At 58.1% G+C, this 25661-nt stretch overlaps 1 protein-coding gene across 4 annotated transcripts in view; it reads left to right on the plus strand.

The window, feature by feature from the left end:
- Positions 1 to 23884, plus strand: part of RAB11FIP4 (RAB11 family interacting protein 4) — a 100253-nt gene extending 76369 nt beyond the window's left edge. For all 4 annotated transcript variants that reach the window (XM_053910791.1, XM_053910792.1, XM_024564884.4 and 1 more), the window contains 12 exons: positions 6442 to 6671; positions 8806 to 9000; positions 9530 to 9664; positions 9937 to 9972; positions 10988 to 11087; positions 11360 to 11463; positions 12505 to 12645; positions 14667 to 14748; positions 15245 to 15382; positions 15457 to 15615; positions 16794 to 16937; positions 18047 to 23884. In XM_053910791.1, the coding sequence (XP_053766766.1) occupies positions 6442 to 6671; positions 8806 to 9000; positions 9530 to 9664; positions 9937 to 9972; positions 10988 to 11087; positions 11360 to 11463; positions 12505 to 12645; positions 14667 to 14748; positions 15245 to 15382; positions 15457 to 15615; positions 16794 to 16937; positions 18047 to 18163 (1581 nt within the window). In that variant the 3' untranslated portion in view covers positions 18164 to 23884. The remainder of the gene's footprint in view (positions 1 to 6441; positions 6672 to 8805; positions 9001 to 9529; positions 9665 to 9936; positions 9973 to 10987; positions 11088 to 11359; positions 11464 to 12504; positions 12646 to 14666; positions 14749 to 15244; positions 15383 to 15456; positions 15616 to 16793; positions 16938 to 18046) is intronic.
- The last annotated feature ends 1777 nt before the right edge of the window (positions 23885 to 25661 follow it).

The following is a 25661-nucleotide window of genomic DNA, read 5'->3' on the forward strand; positions in this document are numbered from 1 at the left end:
TGGGAGCCCCTGGCCAGAGGAGAGAGCCTGAATCGCCTGGGCTGCTATCTCCCCTGCTGGGCAAGAGGTTGGCCACTCTTGGATCTGGCCCCTGGGGACGGGAACATGACAGTGTCCTGTCTTCCCGACCTCAGCCTCCCCACAAGAGCGGGAAGCTTGGGCCGCCACACTTCGCCCTCACAGTACGAGGTCAGTTCCCATGGCTGGCCCAGATGCCTGATAAACTCGAAAGGCTTGCTAACCCGGCACTCCCATGTTTGCCCTTGCCCTTGTGTCTGAGCCAAGGTTACTTTGATTCAGAAGGCACACCCGAGGCACCAGTCTGCGTGTGCGGATGCTTAAACACCCCTTTCCCACCCGCACCCCTTGGCTGGCACTGAGACAACCCTGTTGAATCAGGATCTCTTATCAGCCGCTGATGAGCACCTGCTCACCCCCCACCCCCGCACCCGCAGAGCGTGGCCCTGCTTCAGGGCAGGGGTTGGCAGCCGCAGATGGGAGTCGGGCACAGCCTGGCTGGCTGGCTGATCTCTGCTGCCACCATCTTTGCATGACCGGAGAGGCCACGCCACAGTGGTGTGTGGAGGGCCCAGGTAACCCTGTCTCCCCCCTATGGCCCCGGGGACGTTGGCATCCACAGGTTAGTTCCGCACACCGAGCCTCCTGCTCTCCCTGGGAGAGACCCAGGGAGGCCCGGACCGGGCTGGTCACTGTTCCAGGGCTGTTTCCCTGGCTGGAGTGCGATGAGGAATGTCGTCCCCCGCCCAGCCCCCAGGCCTGCTTGGCCTCACCCAGGCAGCAGGCTGGCTCGCCCCGCCACCCACGAGGCTTACTTTGTGTTCCTCACCCCCGTACCTTCCCTGCAGTGGGGCTTCACATGTGCCTGCTGGTGCCTGGCTGCGAGGGAAGCTGGGATGTACCCACCCAGGCTATTTTTACCCAGCCGTGTCCCCACAGAGCTTTGCTTCGGCTCTGAGTTACTGCTCTGGGAGCAGAGCCGTTGCCAGGGCTGGGGGTGGATGAGCTTCAGAGCCTCCGCCTCCCTTTCCCAAGCGGCATCGCATCCTAACACTCATTAAAGGGCCTGATTAATGTGCAGAGACCCCTCCCAAAAGAGTGGGCAGGAAAAGGTCCTGGTGGGGAGAAAAGGGGTGCCTGGCATGTTTGGAGGGCAGGCTTCGCAGCTTGGGAGAGTATGCCGTCAGGTTGGAGGGACAGGGGCCCAGGGGCTGTAGGGCGGCTGTTAGGCCAGGAGGCCCCTGGTTGTCTTCTCCCAATACGGTGAAGACAGTCATATCTCAGATTTATTGAGCGCTTCCCGAGTGTGCTAAGAACATGGACCCACTCATGTAGTCCTAATAATGGCTAGCTCTGTCCCGTAGGTGGAGAAGCTGAGGCACTGGGAAATTCAGGAAACCTAAGATCGCAGAGCTCTTATGTGGTGGAGCCGGGATTTGAACCCAGTCTGTCCACCTCCTGAGCTTGCTCCTAATACCGCTCTGCCCCTCCCTCTTTACCGTGTTTCCAGAATCTGTGCGGTATAAGGCATTGTTCTAGATTCTCGATGGCGATCTGCCTGGTAGGTACCTCCATCGCTGTCTTAGGAGGAGGCTCAGAAACGAACAGCCTGCCTGCCCAAGGTCACAGGCCAGCCGCGACCCTGCAAGGGTACGAGCCCCGGCCCCAGGGCCACCGTGGCGGGCTCTTCCCAGTCCAGCGTTCTGCAGCAGTTTAGTTCCGCTAGTGCTGGCTTGTCACCTGCTGTGCACCCCCTGCGGTGATGACTGGGTTGTGGGGGGCTCAGATGTAGAAATCCCATGGCTACCCCTGTAGGGTCTCCCCTCCCCCAGGGAATGTGGAAACAGGTTCCCTGGAGTCACTGCCCCCCGCCCCCCGCCCCACGTTAGCTTCCAGGAAAACTCAGAGTAATGGTGTGTGTGACTTGGGGTGGGATTCCGCTGGGGCCAGGTGGGCGAGGGGGGCACCAAAGGATGGTGTCGAGCCTGGGCCCCTTGGCTGGGAGCATGGACAGTGGGGCATTGTCGGCCACTCCGAGGCTTGGACGGTCCCCCTGCGAACTGATACTTGGCCTTTCACCAGCCATTGAATTCAGCCCATGCCGACTTCCTACAGAGGAAGGGTGACTTTGGGGCCTGCTGGCTGGTGAACGCTGCTCTTGAGACTGGGGAGGGGACCCACAGGCAGGCTGTGTGCCTCTAGGCACCCATCTCCAGCCAGTGCCAGCTCCATCCGGTTCCAGCGGGGGATAGGGTGGGGACACAGAGGGAACGCTGGTGGATCAGACCTGCCCTGCCAGAGCAGCCTGTTTCCCCAACCTTGGGCCCAGAACTCCAGAAACCCCTGGTCTTGGACAATTTCCCAGGCCCAGCCTTTTGAGGCAGGCGTACCTCCTGGCCTCCTGTCTGACCAGGGCCTCACTGACTGGCTGGCTGGGACAGCTTGGTCCCTGCAACATGCAGCCCCCAACACGGCCAGGGCAGGATTTAACATCCCCATAGCTGCTGAGTCTCTGGTGCTTGTGGAAATGGTCATGTGTGGCCCTGACAGTAGCCTCTGAGGTTCAGGCGACTGTCCTCATTCTATAGGTAAGGAGCCAGGGGCTCACGAGTCACTTGCCCAAGGTCACACCACTTGTGAGTGACCGGGCCAGCCAGGATGAGAAACCCAGTCTGCCGGGCTCCAGAGACATGCCCTCATTCAGCCTCATTCATGAGGGTGTCCTGGGGCCTGCGGGGGGTACTGCGTCTGCTTCACCTCCTTTACTTCTGGGATCCCTCGGTGGGGTGGGAGGAATGACCCGGAATGGTCTGGACATTTGTCCCCCACACCTGTGTGGCCCACAGTGGCTGACCCTGTGCCCTCGGGATCAGGGAGCTCGATGCCCAGGTTGGCTGTGGTCCCAGGGAGAGTGCTAGGAATAGGGGTCACCCACAGATGTCACCTGGTGCTGCCTGCTGAGGACACTGTCTCTTCCCTAAACCCCTCCTCCCAAAAAGACACACCCGTTACGTGAAAACTGACTCCACACTACCCTGGTCCTGCCACCCCTCCAGAGCAGGCCTCAGGTCCGGGACCCCGCCCCAGACATCCCCTCGCACCCCCTGGGAGCGCACCACTGTGGAGCAGGTCTGACTCAGGCCGTGCAGCCCAGAGGAGCAGACGGCTCTCTGGACCTCAAGGTTCTCACCGTAGAAAGGCTGGCGACCATGAGGTGCCCACGCCCCCTACTCTCACGGGGTTGGCTCCTCCCCATCACAGGGGCTGCCACAGCCCAGGCCCCCTCTGCCTAGAATCAGCGTTGGGTTTGCTGGGGAACTTGCTGGAATCTTGCAGCTTCAGTGGAATTTGCCTCACCACCTTGAGGCAGATTAATCTTTAGCTCCCGCACATTCCCCGAGGACCTCCCGGTTCCTGGAGGCACATGTGACCTGGAGGCTCCTGCTGGGCCCCACCTGCCCAGGCGGCCTGGCTGGAGGGTAACTTAGCAACCCCAGCAGCACCCCTTGCAGGCCCAGTGCTGCACCCGGGTCCTTCCCGAGAGGGCCCAGGGGCAGGGGAGCTGGGCCACAGGGACACTTCTGACCAGGACAAATGCCAAAGTGCCACTGTCCCGGACTAATGAGGTGCAGTTCATTGTCTTATAGCTGTCTTTATATTATTGGAATTGCAGAGGAAACTACAAGAAATGGCTTTGAAGTTGTAATTCAAATTTCTGCTTGCCTTGGGCAAGTAATCGTGTGTTGAATGAAAAGGTATTAATGTGGGGAGCAGCTGACTTTAAGAGGAAAGGCTGATTCAATGAGAGAGAGAGAGAGTGAGGGGTGGTTGAGGGGCCTGGCCGTGGTGGGTGGGGCCTGGCTTTCACCCTCGGTGGCTGGGATGTTCCAGGGCAGCCCCCAGCCACTCCAGCCTCATCTGCCCACGCGTCAGATGGGGACAGTGAATCCTTCATCTCTGCACGTACATCTCCCTGAGCTCTCCCGGGGCTGTTGTGAGAGGTGAGTGGGGAAGTTTGTGAGGGACGGACAGACAGACAGGACGCTTTGTCAAGTGTGCAGGGCCAGGCACGTGTGGGCCCTGCTCAGAGGGGGAAAATGCCCCTCAGGAGGTGGCCGTCTTGCTGGGAGGGAGGGACCTCTGTGGAGGCATCCTCTCCTTTCTACCGCCCCACCTGTGGCTAAGGCCAGCCACTCCAGGCCACCCTGGTTGGGACCCTGGGCGACCTGCCACGGGTTGGGTCTGTAGCTGTGGGATGTCCAGGTGAGAGGGGGCCTTTGGTCCCCACCTGTATGCTCTGAGCTGGGGGCCTCCGGGCAGAGTGCCTGGCAGACACTTGGCCTCTGTGTCTTGGTGTCCAGTGAGATAAACGTGAGCTGTCCAGAGGCCACGCCGGACACTCGTCCACAGATGCTGGTCTCTCTTGGTGCCCTTCCTGCCTCATGGAGCAGGGCAGGCAACGGCTGTGTGGAGAGTGGGCGTTGGTGACTCACAGTGCAGTCCCAGCCCTGCCGCCAGTTCCCACGTGGCCCCAGGCAGGTGGCTTCTCCTACACTGCGGCAGAGAGGAGACCCAGTGCCCAGGGCTGTGAGGACCTGAGAGAATGCCTGTTTGCACAGTGCTGGCGGTCCTGCAAGCCGCAGAGCCGGGCTCCCTGGCAATGCTAGCCCCTCTGCGGTGGGTCTGGAAACAGAGCGCGCGCTGCCCATCCAGGGGCCCCGGCTCTCCTCGGGGCCGTCTCCCTCCTGCCTGCTCTTTCCCTGGGTGCCCATGTGCTAGCTCGGGGAGTTTCCTCTGGGCGTAGGAATCGGGCAGCACGTGGGAGTGGTAGCACGGGGGTGGGGGGGTGCCTGGGCTTCATAGTTTGCAGTGCGTCCCTGGGATGTATGCTGTCCTCGTCGTCACCACCAGGGTTGGGAATCCATGAAGGGTGGGCGGCATCAGTGAGGACGGGAACCAAGCATGTGGCCGGAGGCAGGCGGGACTCCTGAAGCAGGCTGGAGGACTTTTGGCAGATGACTCTCTGAGCCTTGATGTCCCCATTAGTAAAGTGGGGATAAGAATCTCTGTCCTGAAGAGTGGGCACACAGCCCAAAGGGATAATATGTCAGCTCTCAGCATGGTCTCCAGAACTTGGTGTCTGCTCTGTGTTAGTTTCCCTTTGTTTCTCCTGGGACCCGGCTTTGGACTTGCAGAGGAAGCGTAGGGAACAAGGTGGATAACGCTGGGAGCCGTGTAGGGCTGGATTAGTGACGTCTAGGTGGAAAGGGCTATGTGAACACTAGGGGTGATTTTAATTACACAGCCCCTCGGCCCCCCAGTGAGGGGGCCTGGCTGCCTGATGCCGGCTTTATTGGTCCATCTGGTGCTCCGCTGCAGCCATGGCACCGGCAGGAGCCAAGCTCATTAATTACCGTCTCCTCTTAGGCCAGAATGTCTTGGTGGGGACAGACCCCAGGGGGCCTACCTGCTCACCACTGCGGCTCACATCTGGGCGGGCACAGCCAGGCCTGTCCCTGACCTCCTTCCTCACAGGTCCCTGACCCTGATCTTGTCTGAGACACTTGGAGGCTTTTCACAGCCCTCGTTACTGTTACCCTTCTTGCAGTTTGGGGGCTGAAGGAAGTCCTTTAATAGGGGGCCCTGCAACCCTAGCCAAGGAGCCCACTAAAGAAGCTTGGGAACAGGTTCAGGTGATTTTAACACAAGGTTCAGTGCCAGGCAGTGTGCTAGGCCCTAGGGACCAGCCCAAAGCTCAGAACTGAGAGACTGGCCTTCTTGCTGCCCTGCAGGGCTGCGGCCCAGCCAGGCACACCCCCGTCCCAGGTCGTCATCACGTCCCGTGGCTGGGCTTCGGTCATTGAGGTCCTTCTGTGGCGCAGTGATCCTGTAAGATTTCACTGCCGTTCCCAGCGCACAGCCGAGGTTCTGAGAGGCTACTGGATGTGCCCAGCATGGGGGACGGTGGGTCCACGTCACGCTGTGCCCACGTCCCGGTGTCATGCTGCCACCAGCCCTGCCAGGACAGGGGCCTTGTTCTCGGTGGCCTCTTGTTGTGGCTGTGCCCTGAACTCCATCACCAAGAAGCCTTCTCCCAAGATATTTGGCTTCCTGTGCGGACTCTGTGATGGGGACCCTGATGAGCTGCCCAGGTGCCCTGACCATGTGGGTGTCCCGGCTGTGGCCCTTCTCTGTGGGTGGCTGTCCCGGGGGGCTGTGACTCCTCGTTGGGCTCCCATGAGGCCCCGAGACGAGTTACCTGACAGGTGTTCTCCTACCTGGGGTCTCAGGGTCCCTGCACTAGGTGGGGTGCCTGGGCTTCCTCATTAGTAACATGTCCTTGTCAGTGTCCCTGCCTTGTAATGACAAATATGAGCTCTGGGGAGGCATGTCCCTCATTCTGTGTCCCTCTGTCTTTCCCAGGGCGGCGAGGTGCCAGGCCCCACCTTTGCTGGCGGTGAGCCCCTCCCCAGGGAGCCTGGCTTGTTTCCCGAGGATGAGGAGGAGGCTATGACACTGGCCCCACCCGAGGGACCCCCGGAGTCGGACATGGACAGCCCCATGGAGAGCACCCAGAGCCTGGAGGGGTCGGTCGGGAGTCCTGCCGAGGAGAAGGACGGGGGTCTCGGGGGCCTCTTCCTGCCAGAGGACAAGTGAGTTACAGCCGTCTGGGCCCCCACAGGGGCCCTGGGCCCAGAGGGGCCATCCTGAGAAGGGGTCTCCGGGAGGTAAACAGGAGACGCACTCAGGGTTTGCATCGCAGGCATTAGTTTCTCGGGTGTTCTCAACGGCTGTGTTCTCAACGGCTGGAGGTTCTAAGCAACCTAAAGGCTTCCAGCAGGGCCGGTTCTGGAATTGTAGGCAGCGTGCAAAGCTGGGTTTAATTGACTATGTAATGACGTGGGGTGTATGATGTCAGTGAGCTTTTGAAAGGCAGGTTACAAATATAATGAGGTATGATCTTAGTTTTGTTTAAAGTAAATGAATATATATATATTCATTTATATATATATATATCCCCCTAGGAAAAGTATTCCAGAAAACTAGCAGTTCCTCCAGGGTGGCGGGACTGTTCGTTTTAACAACCTCGCATCTGCTGTGCTGTATGTTCTCTATGTTATTTACTGCTTTGTGTTCCTATAGTCAGAAACGCTACTTAAAAACAACATTAGCACCTGGAGACTTCCCAGCGGGGCAGTGTTGGCTTTTGGTTGGTGTCAGCAGAGGGAGCCGTCCTCCCAGCCCTCACTGCATCTCGGGGGGGGGGGGGGGGGGACACGGCAGTGTTTGCGGGTGGCGGCCAGCAGCCACTGTCACAGCTGAGGAGGCCGTGACAGCCGGGAGTTGGCACCCCACGTGTCAGGAGAGGGTAGTGGTCAGAGCTGACCCAGAGATTTGGAGAGGCAGGGGAGGGGTTCCCATATCAACTGAACCTCATGAAACTGTCCATTTTTAATAATTTTCCACCTTTCCAAAAAGGCAGTGTCATGTGGTTCAACCTAATATATTTTCTCAGCACAGCAGTGCTCAACCTCGGGGCTCTGGGAGCTCTCCGCGGGCGCTGTGACGTGGTCCGTCCACATGCTTCCTGGGAGAGGCCCGCTGGCGAATCCAAGGACAGGTGGTCACCGACCACAGACCTGTTGGCCGTTTGGCTAATCATTTGCCACCTGCTTGTTCCCATTGACTCCCGGGGCCGTCAGTCACCAGGAGGCAGCCAGCGCCAGGTGCCCAGAGTTTTAGACAAACTTATAGGAGAAAGGAGCACATAAGGCGAGGTGCTGAGGACCCCGAGGGCGGGTAGATAAGTAAACGCATTTGGGTGGAGACTTGATTACTATTAACCTGTGATTCTTAGATAGAACCTGGGGTTCCTCAGGGGCCCAGTTTGAGAATCACTGGCTTGTTTCAGGTCTCCGAGCGCAGAGGCCTAGGAGGCTGGAGAAACCCTAACTTACGGGTAACAATAGCCAGGAATTGCTGCACGGTGACTAACGGGAAGATGTGTCTCAGCAGGTGACGAGTTGTACTCTCTCTGTCCTTAGGTTCCAGGCTGGGCTCAGCACGCTCCCATCCCCTCACAGGCCCCACGTGGCTCAGCTGTGAGAGGCGTGGGGTCTCTGACCTGTTTTTGGAGTCAGGTTTTTTTGGACTAGAAATCCCCTCTATAAACTGGGAGAAGCACCTCTCCTAGTAGCTCCTTGTTATTTATTTTAAAACTTCATTTTATCATTGAAGAAGTACAAGCCAATGAACTAGAACTTGAAAAAGTTGGGAAGGTGAGAATGGAGGGGAAATAACTAACTTTTCTTGCAGTCCCACCACCAAAGCCAAGCTGTTACATGTAAACACTCTCACTTCCAACTTTCCCTTATTCTGTGTAGACCTTTATCTTGCTCAGTCTTCCTGTATCTAGAATTTTATGTCCAACTTTAATATCTAATATTAATTTTTCCCATTATTGCCAATGTTTTTATAAACCTTTCAACAATGATTTGATAGCCCATAATGTAGTGATTTCACCAGTGTCATCTAAGGAGCTGTAGGTGAAACACCAGGTCATAAGCAAGGTTCCCTGCTCTGGGGTAGCAGTGGCTTGAAAGTCTCTTGGGCAGAGACAGTTTCTGTGGTGACACGTCCCATAGGACAAGGTCCCGAAAGTGCTTCCCGGGCCACCCGGCACAGACTTCATCAGGTGTCAGTGGTGCCAGCGGACCTCCTGGCAGGACCGGTAGGCCCCCACCCCGGGCTGCGGGCGCGCTAACGGGCAGCTGTCTCCAATACCAGATCCCTGGGCCACACTCCATCCATGACGACGTCAGACCTCTCCACGCACTCCACCACCTCGCTCCTCAGCAACGAGGAGCAGTTTGAAGACTACGGGGAGGGGGATGACGTGGACTGTGCCCCCAGCAGCCCCTGCCCTGACGACGAGACCAGGACCAACGTCTACTCGGACCTGGGATCTTCAGTGTCTTCCAGGTGGCCACTTGGTCTGGAATGGCGTTTGGGGTCCAGGAAAAGTGGTAGAACCAACCCAGCCTCATCCCCGGGCGGTTTAGTGGGCAGAGCCCTGAGCTATGTAGGTTCTGCTCCCAGGGCTTGGGGGTCCAGAATTCCTCCCCTCTCTTCCCATCTTGGGGAAGAAAGAATGAACCAACCTGGGAGGCTGCAGGCTCGGGGCGGGGGGGTGGGGGGGGGCGTCTTTGTTGTCTTGCTTTCTAGAACCTCAGTGTGAAGGGTTCTTCCAGGTGGCACATACCTGAGTCATTACTTACTCCGACACTAGCTCTCAGTTGCCTTATCTGCAAAACGGGTACAACTCACTGGCTTCTTCTCTTTGGGAGTTTTGGAGGAGGGGAGATCTGGTGCTGTCCTTCCACCCCCCACCCCCCTACCACACACACAGGGTCCCCAGGTGTCGGGGGATCCAGTAAAGTACACTCGGTGGGGTGGGGTGGGCCCCAGCCTGGACGGCAGTAAAGCAAGGTTGTCTTCTCTCCTGAATCAGTGCGGGGCAGACACCTAGGAAAACGCGGCACGCGTACAACAGCGAATTGCTGGACGTTTACTGCTCTCAGTGCTGCAAGAAAATCAACCTGCTGAATGACTTGGAAGCCCGACTGAAAAACCTGAAGGCCAACAGGTGAGGACTGTGGCCCGGCGTGGGGGCCTGACGGGGAAGCAGCAGGCAAGGGGGCCCCAGGCTGTGTGGGCAGTTGAGGGCACTCTCAGAACGGGGTTGAGCCTCGGGCCCTGCGTGTTTTTATGACAGGAAGATCAGGGTGACATCCCTTTGGTGGGCTGGAAAGAGGCTCGCCCTGCACTTTGGTGTCTCGCAGCCAGGGCAGAGTAAGGAGTAGTCTAGAGTGTCCCGTTCAGTGACCATTTCTCCCATCTCTCTCTCTTTCTCTGTAGCCCCAACCGAAAGATCTCTAGCACGGCCTTTGGACGGTAAGCCCCCCCCGGGAGGACAGGCTGTCTACTGTCCCCTTTAACTGCTCCTGCCACCCCAGCGGCCAGCTCCAGGCCAGCAGCTCAGACCCAGGCGGTGCCCCACACCCCGTGTGCAGCTCAGTGAGCCGAGGGAAGTGAGGTGTCCTGGGACAGGCAAGGCAGAGCAGCAGAGGAGACACTCTTCTGAAAAAGAAGGGCCAGCCTCCTCTCCATCCCCACCCCTTGTCTCTTCTGGCAGCAGTCAGCATCTCTAAACCCTCAGCTGCCTCAGCCCAGGCAGGCACACCAGGGGCCCTGAGGACACAGCCCACCTCTCCAGTGTCAGTGCCCTGCCCGGGCCCTGGAGCTGACAGCGGCACCAACAGAGACCCTGGGCTACCTGCTGGCAGGGGTAGGGGCGTGGAGGCCTTGCTCCGTGTTAAATCCTCCGGAGCTGCCTCCCAGAGACTGCCTGGACCCGCACTGGTTCTCCTACAAGCTGGCCCCAAATCCTCCCTCGGAGCTCTGGGAGCTGCCCGCCCAGCACCAGCACCCACCAACCCACTGCCCAGTTCAGCCTGGGTGGGTCTGCCTCCCTTTGCCCTCCCCCAGGGTCCCTAGAGATGTAGCAGGAGGACTGAGTCTCACTTACAGGGTGACCTCCAGGGGCCCAGGAGCCCAGCTGCCTCCACCAGGTGATTTTCCAGCTGGAAGGGGTGGGGGCTTATCTGCCAGCTCAGTTGCTTGATAGCCAGTGGCTAGAACACCTGTGTGCAGAGGGTTCTAAAGCAGCAGGAAAGGGCTGTGACGGACTGGCCACGTCTGCCAGGGGCTCTGAGGGACACTGCAGCCCGTCTGCCATCCTCTGAGCTGGAGGATCTTGTGAGTTCAGAGGTCAAGCAACTCTTCTCCCCTGCCTGGGTGAGGCAGCCTCCCTAGAGGGGGTTCTGGGTGCTCGCCAGGCCATGGCCTGAGTCTGGACCCCAGTCTCCACAGGGCCCCTGCCGCTGATGTGCCGCCCTCCACCCTGCAGGCAGCTCATGCACAGCAGCAACTTCAGCAGCAGCAACGGCAGCACTGAGGACCTGTTCCGGGACAGCATTGACTCCTGTGACAATGACATCACCGAGAAGGTGGGCCCTGCCTGGAGGAGGCCCTGGCTGTGGGCATGCTCCCTGGGGGTGGCAGGGAGCTCTCTGGGATGCTTTCTGGGGACTTGGGATCCCTGTCCGTGATCACATGGGCACATCTACCCCCTCCCCCATCCTCACTCCCACTAGACATGACTGCTCTCTCCATACACAGCCAGTGGGAGGGCCTGCCCATCGGTCCCACAGCTTCTAAGTTCTCAGTCCTAGGGACTCGAAGGTCTTATCCACCCAACCTCTGCCCCCCCGTATTGTAGGTGAGCTTCCTGGAGAAAAAGGTAACAGAACTGGAGAACGACAGCCTGACCAATGGGGACCTGAAGAGCAAGCTGAAGCAGGAGAACACCCAGCTGGTGCACAGGTCAGGGGCCGTCGTCCTGGCTTTGGGGTGTTGGCTGTGACTCTGGGGGACAGAGGGTTGTCCCTGTTGCTAAGGCCCCCAAGAGAAGCCAGGGGAGGTAACCTGCTTGTGCAGCTCCGAGCATCTGTGATGCATCAGCCCCTTGCTGCCTGGCTCTGCCCAGGAGGGCAGGTCTGTGGGGACAGGGAGACAGGGGGGAGCCTAACTTTGACCCCCTAGGCCTGCAGCCCCAGAGCATGTCTGAGGCAGGAGCTGGGACCCACTCTCCTGTCTCCCTGTCCTGACCTCCCTTCCTGGGGACAAGCGCTGCAGAAGAAGAGCCTGGTGTTAGTTGGGTCCCCCTCCTGCTGCCAATGGGAAAAGTCCCAGCATTGCTGCTCCCTCCTCCCAAAGGAGGCCCACCGAACATGGCCCCCCAGTGCCACCTGTAACACGTCAGCACGTGTAGCGTTTGGTTATCCTCATGCGACAGCCTGAGACTCACTGCCCCTGCAGAAGGTCAGCCTCAGGGAGGGACTATTGCCAGGGAAACACGCCCCAGATCGAGGTACTGCCCAGGCCACCAGTAGTGGGGTGATAGCATCCACAGAGGGGCCCAGCTCTCTTCCAGGTCTGGCATGCTCAGGGCCACTGGCCAGGCAGGGTGCCCCAAAGTTGAATTGTTCGCTGAGCAGGTAGGTACTGGCTAGGAAGGGAGAGAGCAGGAAGGAGGTGAGACCTGAGGGCTGTTTCACTCAGCTGTGGCACAACCTGTCATCCCTCCCTGTGCCGGCCCCGGGAGTCCCGCTTCTTCAGGCACAGCCTCGCTCCCCCTGTACCCACTGCCACACCTGCCCCTCTGTGCCATGCATGGCTGACACACCTCTCCTTAGGTGCCTTGGTGTCCCTAACTCATCTGTCAGCAAAGCTGCTGTCCCCCAGGCCTGACAGGAGTACAGGAGTTAGTGACCAGGGCTCCCCACAGCCACAACCAGGGTCAGGGTGAGAGGACCCAGGCCACGAGAGCTTGCCCTGGACTGGGGTCCATGCCCCTCTCCTCAGGGTGCACGAGCTGGAGGAGATGGTGAAGGACCAGGAGACCACAGCTGAGCAGGCCTTAGAGGAGGAGGTGCGGCGACACCGTGAGGCCTACGGCAAGCTGGAGAGGGAGAAGAGCACCGAGATCGAGCTGCTGCACACCAGGTGGGCCCTGCGGGAGCGCCTGGCACGGGGACCCAGGGCCTTTCCGCAAGCCTTGTCTCTGACACACCCCCTCGCTCCTGGGACAGCCATATGGGGCGGCTGCTGCTGTCCCCGTTTTATAGGTGGGGAACCTAGCTGGAGGCAAAGCCTTGTGCCCTGACAGTTCTACTTTGGATACCTGAACACGTGCGCATGTTCTCTAGGAAGCGTGTAAAAGAATGTTTGCAGTAGCATTGTTCATATCAGGTAAAACCAGAAACAACGTACGTGTCTGTCAACAAGAGAAAGGGTAAACACCCAAAACCCAGGGGAGTCGCCCTGGTTCCTGGGCTGGGACTGGTGTCCAGGCTTGGAGCTCCCCCTGCTGTCAGGTTCTCTCCTAACCCTGGGCCCCAAGGGCCGAGCTGAGTGGGAAAGCAGGCATTTAGGGCTCCTGGGCCTCTGGTACAGACGCTAGAACCCGAGGCAGGCAGGGACTTTGGCCAAGAGGGGTGTTGGCCTGGGATTCTCGGTTGGCCTCCCACCAGTTCCCTGAGCTTGAACGTACTGTGCTACTCCCCTGGCCTCAGTGTCCCCACGGTGACTGTGCGGGTGGTGAGCTGAGGCCCACCAGAGCACTGCCAGCAGGTAAGGGCTGCGATGGCATCCCGAGGCTGCCTTCGGCACGGAGCCAGGCCAGGGGGGCTGCCTGGGCCCCGCGCTCCTCAGCCCTGCTCAGGCCCCTGCATCTGAGCTGAGGCCTCTCAGTGCCTGCGGGTCCACCCCGGGGTGGAGGGAGGGTGGGAGGTGGCCTCCCGGCCTGCATTTCATGGCTGGAGCAGGTGCATCAGGTGTGACTCCGAGGTCAGGCAGGGCCCCAGGGAGCCGGGGCACTTGGTGCCCCTCTGCGCTCAGTGAGGAGCCCTCCTCACTCCTCTGTCCCCAGCACTCGGCTCTGTTAACACTGTCGACCAGGTGCTCATGTAAATTTTCACTCATGTTCTCGAAGCTGCTGTTCGCATGTTTCTGAAGGCTGAAACCTCACTGAGCGTCACTGTCCTCTGTCTGTCCTGACAGCTGGCCCGCTTGGCTAGCTGAGAGAGGCGGCTGGGGACAGGTGGTGGAGGAAGACAGGGAGTGTGGGCCAAAGGCCAAAGCATAGAAAGCGAGCCCTCCTGGGAACTGTCTCCTAACCCACACCCCTTGCACAACTCCAGAGGGCGCTGTTCACATAGAATATGCACACAGTGCCCCTGGAGTCATACGATGTGCTCTGCTCCTCACACCCTCCACCATCGCACGTTCCCCACGAGGTGTCCTGGTTAGAGTGCACGTCTGAATTCCTCTCTGGGGGCCTCTCCGGGGAGCCCCAAGGGCCGTGGTAGCAATGGAAAGGACAAGGGGCGCTCTGCAGGAGTTGGTGTCAGAAATGACCCTGCACAGTTCCGGTGCCACTGACATCCCAGCTCACCTGCCCCTGTTCTCAGGGCATTAAAACCTACCTGGGCTGCCCTTTCGAGGGCGCACAGTAGGACAGTCCCTGGTGGGCACTAACGTAGAGGATTCGGACAATTGGAACCAAGTCCTGTGGGCGTCAGAGGCAGCTGTAATGAGGCTCAGAGGGTAGAGCCCTGGGCGAGGTGCTGGGGGGAGAATAGAAAACACAGTTGTTCCTTGCCTTCGCATCGCAGATTGCAGCAGGAGGGCCTGTCACAGACAACCACAGGGAGGCTGTCTCCCCCGTGGGAGACACACATGCCCCCTCTCTTGTTTCAAGGATGCGCACAAAAAGAGTCTATGCTCTTACTCACACACAAGTGTTTCCTTTTATCAAGAAAAGTAAGAATGGCAATTCAGTGTCTTTACCATTTTGCCTTGGATGACAGGAAGCTCAAGGCTGTATTACATCATTTGGAATTATTTATATTTTCTCTCTTGCTTTCTGGTATCTTGCTTCCTCCAGGGAGCAGAGGATCGCCACAGATTGTCAAACCGTAAGGTGATCTCCATTTCTGAGGCTTTTGTCCTCCTGCTTTCCCCAGGGTGCAGCAATTAGAGGAGGAGAATACGGAGCTTAGAACAACAGTGACTCGGCTCAAGTCGCAAACGGAGAAGCTGGATGAGGTGAGCGCTGGTCCCGTGTCTCCCCGTGTCTCCCTGTGTCTCGGGCTCGGGTCTTGAGCCAGATCTGCAGAGAGGCCGTGTCAGCCACCAGAGGCCTCAGTTTCTAGTTTCTGAAATTGTAATAAAATTACCCTAGGAATAAAAGGCAACAAAATATGAATAATAATTTTTCTTCGTAGAGTTTTGATTTTCCAAATTTTCTGCAGTGAGATATTTCCTTATATAATGGGGGAAAATAACGGAGAAAAAGGTTAGCTTTTGTTTGGGCTGCCGCCTTCTAGCTAAGTCTCATCTGGCATCGTCAAAGGACTCCAGAGGCCTGAGATTTTTCTAGCTGTGTTTCTAGAATCCTAGGGGATCTGGACGTTCTTTAAGCTGTGACTCGGAGAGCTTTGTCTGGGGGGCTGGTCTGGTTGCCCACTTGCTGAGCTGCTGACACAAACCCTCAGGGAAGCCCTCCCCTGACCCCCCACTGACTTGGTCCTCCTGGCTCCAGGAGCGGCAGCGCATGTCTGACCGGCTGGAGGACACCAGCCTGCGGCTCAAGGATGAGATGGACCTGTACAAGCGCATGATGGACAAGCTGCGGCAGAACCGCCTTGAGTTCCAAAAGGAGCGGGAGGCGACGCAGGAGGTAGGCCCGGGCCAAGGGCTCCAGGGTTCCCTCCTGTGCCCCTGCTCCTGCCAACCGGCCTCTCTCCCGCGCAGCTCATCGAGGACTTGCGAAAGGAGCTGGAGCACCTGCAGATGTACAAGCTGGACTGCGAGCGGCCAGGCAGGGGCCGCAGCTCATCCTCCGGCCTGGGCGAGTTCAACGCCAGGGCCCGCGAGGTGGAGCTGGAGCACGAGATCAAGCGGCTCAAGCAGGTGGGCCCTGGCAGCCTCTGTCTGGCGCGGTCAGGTGTCCAAGCCCCCATGGGTGGGTCTCCTGTAAGGGGCCGAGAGCTGTAGCACCGTCCCCCACACGCGCTGCTGTCTGCTCCACTTGACAGTGTGGTTGTCGGGGCTGCTCCCCTGTCTCTCCCAGCCCGGGCATGGCGGCTTATCTCTAGGCTGTGGCTGATGGACATTTCCAGGTCTTTCTTTGGCATCCATAAAAAGAAACAGAGACCACTCTTCTGTCCCGGGCACGTGGGGTGGAGAATGAGACTCCACCAAGCCTAAAATTGGTGCCTCCCTGTGTTGGGGTCTCCCCGCAGGCCCTGAGCCCAAGGTTCCATTTCAAATGATTCCTGGGAGCACGCCCAGAACTGGAGACCAGTCAGGGGTGGGGGAAGTGGGGTCAGGAGGGGCCGTAACCAAGTAAAGGAGTGATGGTTGCTGAAGCCCCACGCTTAGCCCGGCCCTGGGGGCGGGACACTGCTATATAGATTACACCCCTGGGCTGGCTCCGCCAAGGCAGAGGTGCTGGTGTTCACCCTCCCACAGCCATCCTGAAACACTGCTCTTCTCATCCAGGAGGGGGCACCAGGGGACCCACGTGTGAGCCATGAGGAGCCTTTAGGCAAAGGCTAGAGCTTGGGGCTGGTAAACAGGGTCTGGGCAGGGCACCGAGGGTGGCCTACTGGGAGTGCGGATGCACGTGGAAAGAGCTGCCACAGCAGGATTCCTGAGCCCGGCCAGCCGCAGGAGGGGCCAAGGAGATGAGCCAGCCTGCCAGCCCGGAGACCCCAGGGCACTGCTTTTTCTCCCTGAGGGCTGCTGTTGGAGGAGCCCCGGGTGGGCAGTGTGCTCACACAGGGCCTCAGGGACCCGCTCTGGCTCACCCGCCCCAGGGAGGAAGGTAGCCAGAAACCACACGCCTGCCCGGAAACTTGGCTCCCCTGAGCAGGGCTGTGGCTTCCAAGAACCCCGTGACCTCCCAGGACCCAGCCCTGCCCCGCCCCCAGCCTGGCAGAGGCCACATCATCTGTGGGTGCCCTGACATGACACACACCTGAGGGGAGGGTCCTGGTGGGAGTCGGGGGACAGCGGATGCAGACAAGTGGGTTCCGGTGGGTTCCGGATGCTTCTGGGAGCTGACGGTGCCTTTGGCCTGCTCACAGGAGAATCATAAGCTGCGGGATCAGAATGACGACTTGAATGGACAGATCTTGAGCCTCAGCCTCTACGAAGCAAAGAACCTCTTTGCCACCCAGACCAAAGCCCAGTCTCTGGCTGCGGAAATAGACACAGCCTCTCGCGACGAGGTAACGTGGCCATTCGCTCTTGCTCTCGCTTTTGGGGCCTGGCCCTCCTCTGAGTCCTGCCCTACCCCCACCTGCCAGAACGTCGAGCCCCAGGCTGCTGGAGCAGGAAAAGCAGGCCCAGGCCTGGACCCTGAGAGTCCCTATCTGCAGCTACCCTGTGTGACAGGGCAGAGCTGTGGGGGGAGTTAAATCAGCTCTGATTTCCCGCGTGTGGTGGGAGGAGCCCAGGTTTGGGGGCAGGGTGGAGTTTGAATCTTAGCTCAGCCAGCAATGTGCTGACAAGGCCAGTTGATTTCATTAACAAGTAGTCCAGGGGAGTCTGGAACTCCCCTCCTCCCAGCCAAGAGGGGAGGGGCGCTGGCATTTCTGCAGCACCTGCTGGCAGTGTGTCTTCACTTCATCTTCTCACGGCCGGCAGGCTGTCTGAACAGATTGGGAGACCACAGGGTCCCTGAGCCTGTAGCACCAAAGCTCCCTCTCTCTGCCCCACCTGGGTATGGCTATAAATGCTCAGGCCTCCAAAATACTCTGGTTACATTTTAACAAAAATCTAAGACCGTCACTGAACCTCTAACCCTGAGCTGGGGACACAGAGCTAAGCTGACCCCTGGCCTCGAAGCTCCCAGGTGAGCTGGGGACAGATGCAGGATTCCAGTGACATCCTAAAGGACTGGTCAGGAGTTGACCTGGAGGGTGGTGATGGCAGGGCCAGCAGCAGTCAGGGGGCCACTCCAGGCCAAGCAAACAGCCTTATGGTCTTAGGGCCCTGGGACTTGGGATGTCGGTCTTGGTATGTCGGTCTTGGTTATAAATGCCTTTGGCCAGCATTCTCAGCTTTTACCAAAAACATACCCCCTTGGGCCCCTGCACAGACCAGTTAAATCAGAACCTCTGGGGGTGGGGCTGGGCATCTGCATAGCTCACATGCCTCGGGCGTGAGCTGAGCCAGGCTTTAGATGGGCGCCCGGTGTCCAAGTGCTGAGGTTGGCTGTGGGGCTGCCTTGCACGGGGTCTCCTGAGCTCTGACTTCCGGCACTGACACACTGTGAGCCCGGGCAGCTGGGCCTCTGCCCAGTCTGGCCTCTGACCATCTCTCCTGCCTCTGTCAGCTCATGGAAGCCCTCAAAGAGCAGGAGGAGATCAACTTCCGGCTGCGACAGTACATGGACAAGATCATCCTCGCCATCCTGGACCACAATCCCTCCATCCTTGAGATCAAACACTGAGACGGGGGCACTGGCTACAGAGTGGCCTCGGGACCTCGGGACCCCAGGACCCCAGGACCAAAGGGCAGACCCTGCCTGAGGATGCGGCCCCGGCGGGCCTCACACACCCACTGTAAATGTCTCTCTGGCCACCATGTAATGTGTCCTGGAGTGGGTGTGGGGAGGCCATGCACACTGGGGCCGTGGCTGGGGGTGACATCTGCACAGTTAGCTGTTCATGCACTTTGTGGTCCCTTGGCAGGGCCGAGGGACCTGGAGGTTCAGGGGACAAGGTCTACAGTCAGGAGTCACTGTCATAACAGGAACTGGAAGCTCATGTTTCAGATACTGGGTGACATGATTCTACCTCTGTGGATGAGGAGTAAGAAGTACGCTAGGGAGACAGGCTCTTTTCCTCCACCTCATTCCCCTGGGAGTAGGAGCAAAATTATCATCTTTTCCAGGAGTTCAAATGCCCAGCAGCTGTGTCCTCGCCAACCTCTTTGGCCACCTGTGAAGTCCAGGTGCTCTAACTCAGGAGGAGGAAGGGGCGTGCAGGAGGAGCATGAGGGGGCCTCACCAGCCCCTCCCCGGCGGGCAGCCCCTGTGATCCCAAGCACGCTGTGTCCCACGGACTCAGGCTCGCGAGGAGCCACCTTCATTCTGGGAGTTCTCAGCATTTTTAGGGTGCCCGTATACCTGCCTGTCCCTGCTTATCTACCTCTCCCTTCCTGTTTTTGTTTTGTTTGTCAGATAATGAGAAATGCTGTAAGGTGAAGGGACTAAAAGGAAGGGGAAGGAGGCTGAGGGACAGGGGTATTGCTCACCTGCCCACCAGGGTCCTTCCCCAGCTGCATTTTAAAAGAGGCCAGGGTGGACTCCTGCGTCTGTGGGCCAGGAGAGGGCCTGGCTCACCAGTCATCCTGCAGGCTGTCTGCACAGCCTGATGACAGCAGGCCTCGGGTCTGAGCATTCAGAGCCGGGGCTCTGGGCTGGGCTGGGCTCCTGGAGGTCAGCTGGGGGGTTTCAGGGAAACCTTAGTCTTTCATCCTCGTAACCTGTGTAAGAATTCACACTCTGGATTGTTAATGCGGTTTTTCATTCCAGGCAGCTGGGAGTAGGTACTGTACTTTCCTTTGAGTTTTTCCAGTGTTTCTCAATTTTATAGGGCCATTTGTTTACTTAATCCAAATAGACATAAACATGGGTGGTCCTTATTTTTCTCCCCTGCAGTTGGATTTTGTTAGCACTTCTGGTGTAGAGGGGAAAGTCTGGACGTGCTGGGGAAGGAATAGAGGGGACTGTGCGGAGAGGACAGGGCAGTGGGGGGTGCAGAGGGCACCTAGGGACTCGGGTGTGTCCCTGCTCACAGTGGCAGGGCTGTGGCCACAGCCAACCTTTCTTCATTCTGGTCCACTTTTGCTTTTGTTGGACTTTGTGGTTTCTTTGTGGGCTTGTGTGCGGGATTTGTTTTTATGCCACAAACGGTTGGGCTACACTGGCTCAACCTAGGAGTTAGGGGCCGCCTGCGCCAGGAGGGCCAGGGCAGGGGTCAGTCCTCTGGGGGTTTCCCAACCCCCCATGACACTGGTCTCCTTGGGCTCCCCTGAGGGTCTGAGAAGTGGCAGTGGAAGGAAGACTTAAGGAGTGGGTCTCCTGAGAATTTGCTAATTGGAAGGCGTGGCCACAATTTAAGGGAAAGGAGAGAAGAACCACAGCCTGCCTTTGGTCTGGGTTTCACTTGGGGAGGAGTCCTGGAGATGACTGGCCGGGGCTGCTGGGGGCTTGCCCCAGAGACGAGCATTTTAGGTGTAAAACTTCACGTGCTCTTTAGCTGCACTGGTGTGGAATTCCGGAGAAGGCCGCAGCGAGGCCTGAGTGGCATGCCGTCACGCAACGTGGGAAGGACCTCTGCCATGGGGAAAGGGGCAGCAGGAGCTGTCGGCTGGCAGTGTTCTGCAGCGCCACCAACGCTCCAGGAAGCACCCGTGTGAAAGGCCCCTCAGGACCTGGCGTAGGGCTTAGGGTCTCAGGAAGAGGGAGCAGTCTCTACGCGAGACTGAATTCCAGGAACACACACCTGAAGTTAAACCCACCCTTCTGACTTTGGCCAGAATACCTCGTATAAAACTTAGTCTGTCCAATTGGCTTTTTAAAATCACACTTTTAAAAAACGCTCTTTTGTGCCTGAAAGCTAGCCTGAGGAGGGCAGACGGCCCCGGGCTCCCCGCCCTCCCGTCCCTGGGCAGACGTCAGAGCTGAACTCACTCTGGGTGCAGGGGGCGGACCCTGCTCTCCTCCTGGGCTTCCTCCTCCCTCACCGGTCCTCGGGGCGAGAGCTGTGCTCTCCTCTCTCAGCACTGGGGCTGTCAGCTAGCATACAGGATGCCCAGGTAAATTTGAGTTGCAGGTTAACGACAAATACTTTTAGTAGGAGTATATTCTGTGCAATACTTGGCACATATTTAAAATGGAGAGGGTTTCGAAATCCTAATACCTAGGTCAGATCCCCAGAGGTTCTGATTTCACTGGTGGGGGTGCAGCCCAGGCATCAGGATGGGCAAAGAATTCCCCAGGTGATTGTAATCCGCTGGAACTTAACTGGGTTTTGTGTTTTGTTTTTGCCAAACCCATGTAGGGGCGGGCTGGCACCACCTTGTCTGAAGTACAGAAGTGTTGGGGGGCGGGGGGCTTCCAAGGCAGACTTACACTGTGCAGACACGGGGCCGTCCTCGGGTTCGAGTCAAAACCAAACAACGTTCGCTGGACCCGCAAGCTAGTTTTATGGGCAGTATCTAATAGAAAAGGAAGCACTTTCTGGATTAGCTAGGCCCCGTTCTGTGGGAAAGTATAAGATATAAAGTTCTAGTAAAAAAAAAAAGGTTTTTAAACTTTGAATTGGCCAACGTTAGACAAGGTATCTTATTTTAAATGTGTTAGATTCTTTGCAAATTTGAAGAGGGAAATTCCTCTAGCTTGACTTTATTTCTGACCTATTAAAAACACAAAGCTCGAGAACTTTCCAAAGCACTTGGACCGGAAACAGTGCTTCTCAGCTCTGCTCATGCATTGGAATCACCTGGAGAGGTTTTAAAAATTCTGCTGACTGGGCCAACACCCCCTACCCCTGCCAGGTTGGGATTTAATTGGTGTGGGTGTGGCCACATGTTTATAAAGGGCTCCCTGGGTGATGCTAAGGTGCAGCCTGGGCTGAGGCCCTGGCAGGGAGGGTTGTGTACTGGCCAGAGGTGGACAAGATAGGTGGGGGTGGCTACTGGGCTTCTTAGCCCAGGTGCTGGCCGAAAGCCGCTGGGGTGTCAGTGGCTCTCCCTGATGGGAAGCCAGATGGTGAGAGGTTAGTACAGCCCTTGTCCCCAGGATGGGAAGCTGGATGCCATCAGGAGCTGGTGGGTCCAGCACCTGTCAGCAGCTGGGGGATTAGCAGTTCCAAGTGGGCAGGTCCTCCTGGTGCCCATGCATTCGTTGGGTGGCACAGGCTGGGATGTAGGAGTGGAACAGAGCAGGGTAGGGAGCTGGCAGCCTCAGAAACAGCAGTCACCTACTGCCCCAGCTGAGCCGCAGGGGCCACTGGCTTTGTGGGTTCTGCCTCCGATTGGTTTTCACCGAGTGGATGAGGGCTGCCCCAGCTCCTCCCCTCTTCACAGCCAAACCAGCACCCGGCCCACAGCCAGGAGGCTCCAGGCGTTGCTACCCTGGCGAGTCCAAGTCCCAGCCCGAGGGGGCCTGGTAGTCAGGAGGGCACGGTGTGGGCTCTCGTTACCATGAGGGACTTAGTAACAGACAGGGGCCTGCAGGGGTGAGTAGGCCTGTGGGTCAGGGAGAAATTAGCCCTCTTTTTGTGCTCCGTGGGTACATATGTTTAACTCACTAGCAAATGTAAACCTAAAAGTTAATCTTAGGTGTGATTGGAAGGGAGAATGTTGTGGACGGCCACCATGCCAAGGAAATGACTTGTTGTCCTGGCGCATCTTCAGCATCTCTTTTAAAGGGTGGGGGCAGGCTGTAGGTGGAGGAGAGGGGCCTCTCAGTGCTGCCGCCCCACAGCCCTCCTTCCTGTGGGCCTGGGGCAGCCCCCTAGGGCTCTGGTTCAGGCTGGGGAGACCAAGGCTTGCCTGCTGAGGGGCCTCAAGTGCAGGGGCCATGCCCTCCCCAGTCACTTTGAGCAAGTCCCTTCCCCTCACTGACGCTTGGGACCTCCGGGTCCTGCCCTCCAGGTCAGTCTGAGGGTGTGAGAAAAGGCAAGGAGCAGGAGAGGCCGGCCCAGCCTGCGTGGCAGGACAACTCTGAGGCTCTTCCGCCACGCTGCTGCCCACTTGGAAAAGTAGACTGCTTTCTAGAAAGGTTTGCTTCTGAAAGCATGAACCCTGGCGAAGCGTGACGCCACATGATTTTGATGCTCCAACCTTGTGCTTCTCTTTCCATTGTGACTGTAACGGAGGGATGTCTGCCCCGAGCCACCAGAGGGGCTGGCAGTGGCATCTCAGCCACCCCAGAGGAACTAAGTGTTGTTGTCCCAGGAGCCTACGCCTCCTGCCGGGACCCCCTGTCCTGCTGCGCTGCGCAGGCTGTGTTTTGTCTGCATGGTTTGGGTGGCTGTCCCTGTGCCTTTTTGCTCCCTGTCTCTGCTGTACAGGATTTCCACGTTCCCACTGCCCCTTTTCTACGTCCCGGCGTTGGCCCTGGCCCTTCCCGAGCCCTGTAAATGTGCACATAGTGTCCCACTCCGTGTCCTCCTGCCTCCGCCAGGGAGGGCCCGCCCCCGCCAGGCCTCCCAGCCCACTGGCCCACAGGGTCGGGTCAGGCTCCTCCGCCCCTTCGCTCACTCAGCGTGCAGACGCGGCCACTTTGTACAGGATTTTTCATTCTGGTCGTAAGACTGGGGGACTCGGACCTACGTAGTCCCTTGTCCAGCCTGCCGTGAGTTTAGAAGCCTGCACACCAGGAAGGGGTGACAGTGTGTAAAGCCGCTTCTCCTGCAGACCTGTCCCTGTGTCGGCGTCAACTTGTACAGATGGCAGCGTGCACCTCGCTAACCTGGGCCTCAGCCCAGCAGGGATGCTGCGGGTCTGCTGCAGCTGCGGGGCCCCAGAGGAAGCTCCAGCTGTGTGGCTGCCGCACTGGGCACAGGGCCTGCGTTCGAGCCGCTGCCATCCGGGATCTAGGACAGCTTCCAACAAGTGGGTAGGAGGAGGAGGCTTCTTGCTGCTGCCCCTGTCTGCCATTAACAACTGCCAAGCTCTTCCTCGTCCGCTGAAGGTGCTCAGACCCGGGTGCCATTAACCCCGACAGCGGTGGGGCCGCCATCAGACCATGCGCTGCCGCTGACTCGCTGCAGCCTGTGGGCGCCCTTCGTCCTGCTCGTACTGCTTCTCTGGCTGGGTCTCCTGGGGCCCGAGTGGAATAGACTGTGTGTGTGGTCTCAGGTCTCATGTCCGAGGGTTGGTTGGATGGCTTTGGCTGTCTGTGGGGTTCCATCTGAGTCTTTTGCCCCAGGACCCTTTATCTGGAAGCAGGTTAGCTTTGGGGCTCAGGTGAGGCCTCCACCTCCAGGCTCCAGGGTGGAGAGAGTGGGGTGAGGCCCCAAGGCCGGGTCCCAGGGTCCCGAGTTCTCTGCCTCCAGCCTGCTCCTAGCCAAAAAGGAGCTGGCTGTCAGAGGCAGGCTTTTCTGGGAACTAATGTACAGACCAAGGTGTAAATAAACAGTTTGCTTTTCTTGCCTGACTTGATGGTGAGTTTCTGTGGTGGGGACAGGAGGGTGGGAGGGGTGCAGCGTGGTTCTAGCACTCCTGGGGAGAGGCGGCTGGTACTGTCCTGCAGCAGCTGGGGGCACCCTGCGGACGTGGCTCTCCCTAGGAGACGTCATGCGGATCGCAGAAGCTCCTGTAAGACAGTCATTCCAGCCATTGAGCTGTGAGGTTTGAAAAGTTTGTCTTTGCTGCAACCATGCTCCCTTTCCCAGCGAGGGCCTCCCAGGGGTCTCTGCTCACTCTGGTCCCTCTAATGAGGTCCCAACTCCATCTTCCTCCACGCCAGCCACTGTGACTCCCCTGGGTCTCCCCCCCCTCTTGAGCCTGGTGGCACACTGACCCGCCAGCGCTGTCCTGCCGTGCCCTAGAGTGTCAGGGTGGCTCCAGGTTGGGGGCCCAGACCCCCAATGCCTACCCTCTGCTTGTTTACCCCTTCCTTGTTATTGTGGGATTCGAGGTATCATAGGGGTTCACAGGTCACCCCGCCCTGCTTCTGGAGATGAAGCCGCCCTCCCTGTTGGGCAGACCTTTAGGACAGGCAGGACCAGGCCCCTGCACTTCCCCAGAAAGGCCTTGGCCATGGAGCTGCCAGGGCAGCTGGCGGCTCCTACTCACTGGATTTACATGCCGCCCCCCGGCTCCCGGGGAAGTCGTCTTCCACACTGGGAGTTGTGTGTTCTCCTGGACCTCTGCTCCCTCCGTGCCCCTAATGTGCCTTCTTTCCTTTCCAGCTGGTGTTGCCAGATTCTGCAAATAAAAAAAAATACAGGAGACCTCGTTAAATTTTAATTTCAGAAATAATTTTTTTAGTTGAAATATGTCCCATGCAATACTAAAAAATTACTCATTGATATCTGAAATTCAAATTTAATTGGGTGCATTTAAAAAAAAATCTGGTGACCCTATTTCCACCCCTTTCCAGGGCCCCCCTCTAGCCAGTCAGGCACCTCCAATTCCTGAGTGCTTGCCTTGCATCCCAGTTTCAGAAACAGCTTCCTTCTTTTTTGCCACTACTTTCTCTGAGACGGGTTCTGCCTTTCCCACCCCAGCCACCCAGAAGCAGGTGTTGGTGTTTCCAGAAGCTGTACCCCCTTGCAGCCTGCTGGGGGTGTGCGTAGAGACCTGGAGCCCTGAAAAGGACTGGACGTGGAGGTAAACTCAGACTCCAGCCAAGAATGTGGAGCACCACAGTGTCCTGGGGACCAGGGTGCGGACAGGGTCATCGCCCCAGTATTAACTTCTAATTTGCTGACCTTTTATAATAATCAAGCCATGAACCATTTTCCATGACCCTGTGTTCACGGAAAGATTCCGAGACTTCCAATCAGAGACCCAGGTTTGGAGCCCTGCTCCCTGACTTCCGCTTGTGTGACTGAGCAGGGCACTCACCTCTCCGAGTGTCACTCGCCCTGGCCTTCAAGCAAAGGAAACCCCAGTTCCTTCTGACGAGGAGTAACAGGCAGCATGTGCCCAGGCCCCAGGCGGGGCTGTGGGAAGCACTTGCAGAATCACAATCTGGGTTTGGGGGGGAAAGACTCATCTTCCCGAAAAGTCTATTACCAAAGTGTGTCCTCTGTTGTATTAGTCAAGGGCGGTCATAGAAAGGAACCGCAAACTGGGTGGCTTAAAACAAGAGAAATTTATTCCCTCACCATCTGGAGGCCAGGAGTCTGAGATGAAGGTGTCGGCAGGGTGGGCTCACTCTGGAGGCTCCGAGGGGAAACCTGTCCCCAGCCGCTCTCAGTCCTGCT

The sequence above is a fragment of the Desmodus rotundus genome, chromosome 9 (assembly GCF_022682495.2).
Source record: "Desmodus rotundus isolate HL8 chromosome 9, HLdesRot8A.1, whole genome shotgun sequence".
NCBI lineage: Eukaryota > Metazoa > Chordata > Mammalia > Chiroptera > Phyllostomidae > Desmodus > Desmodus rotundus.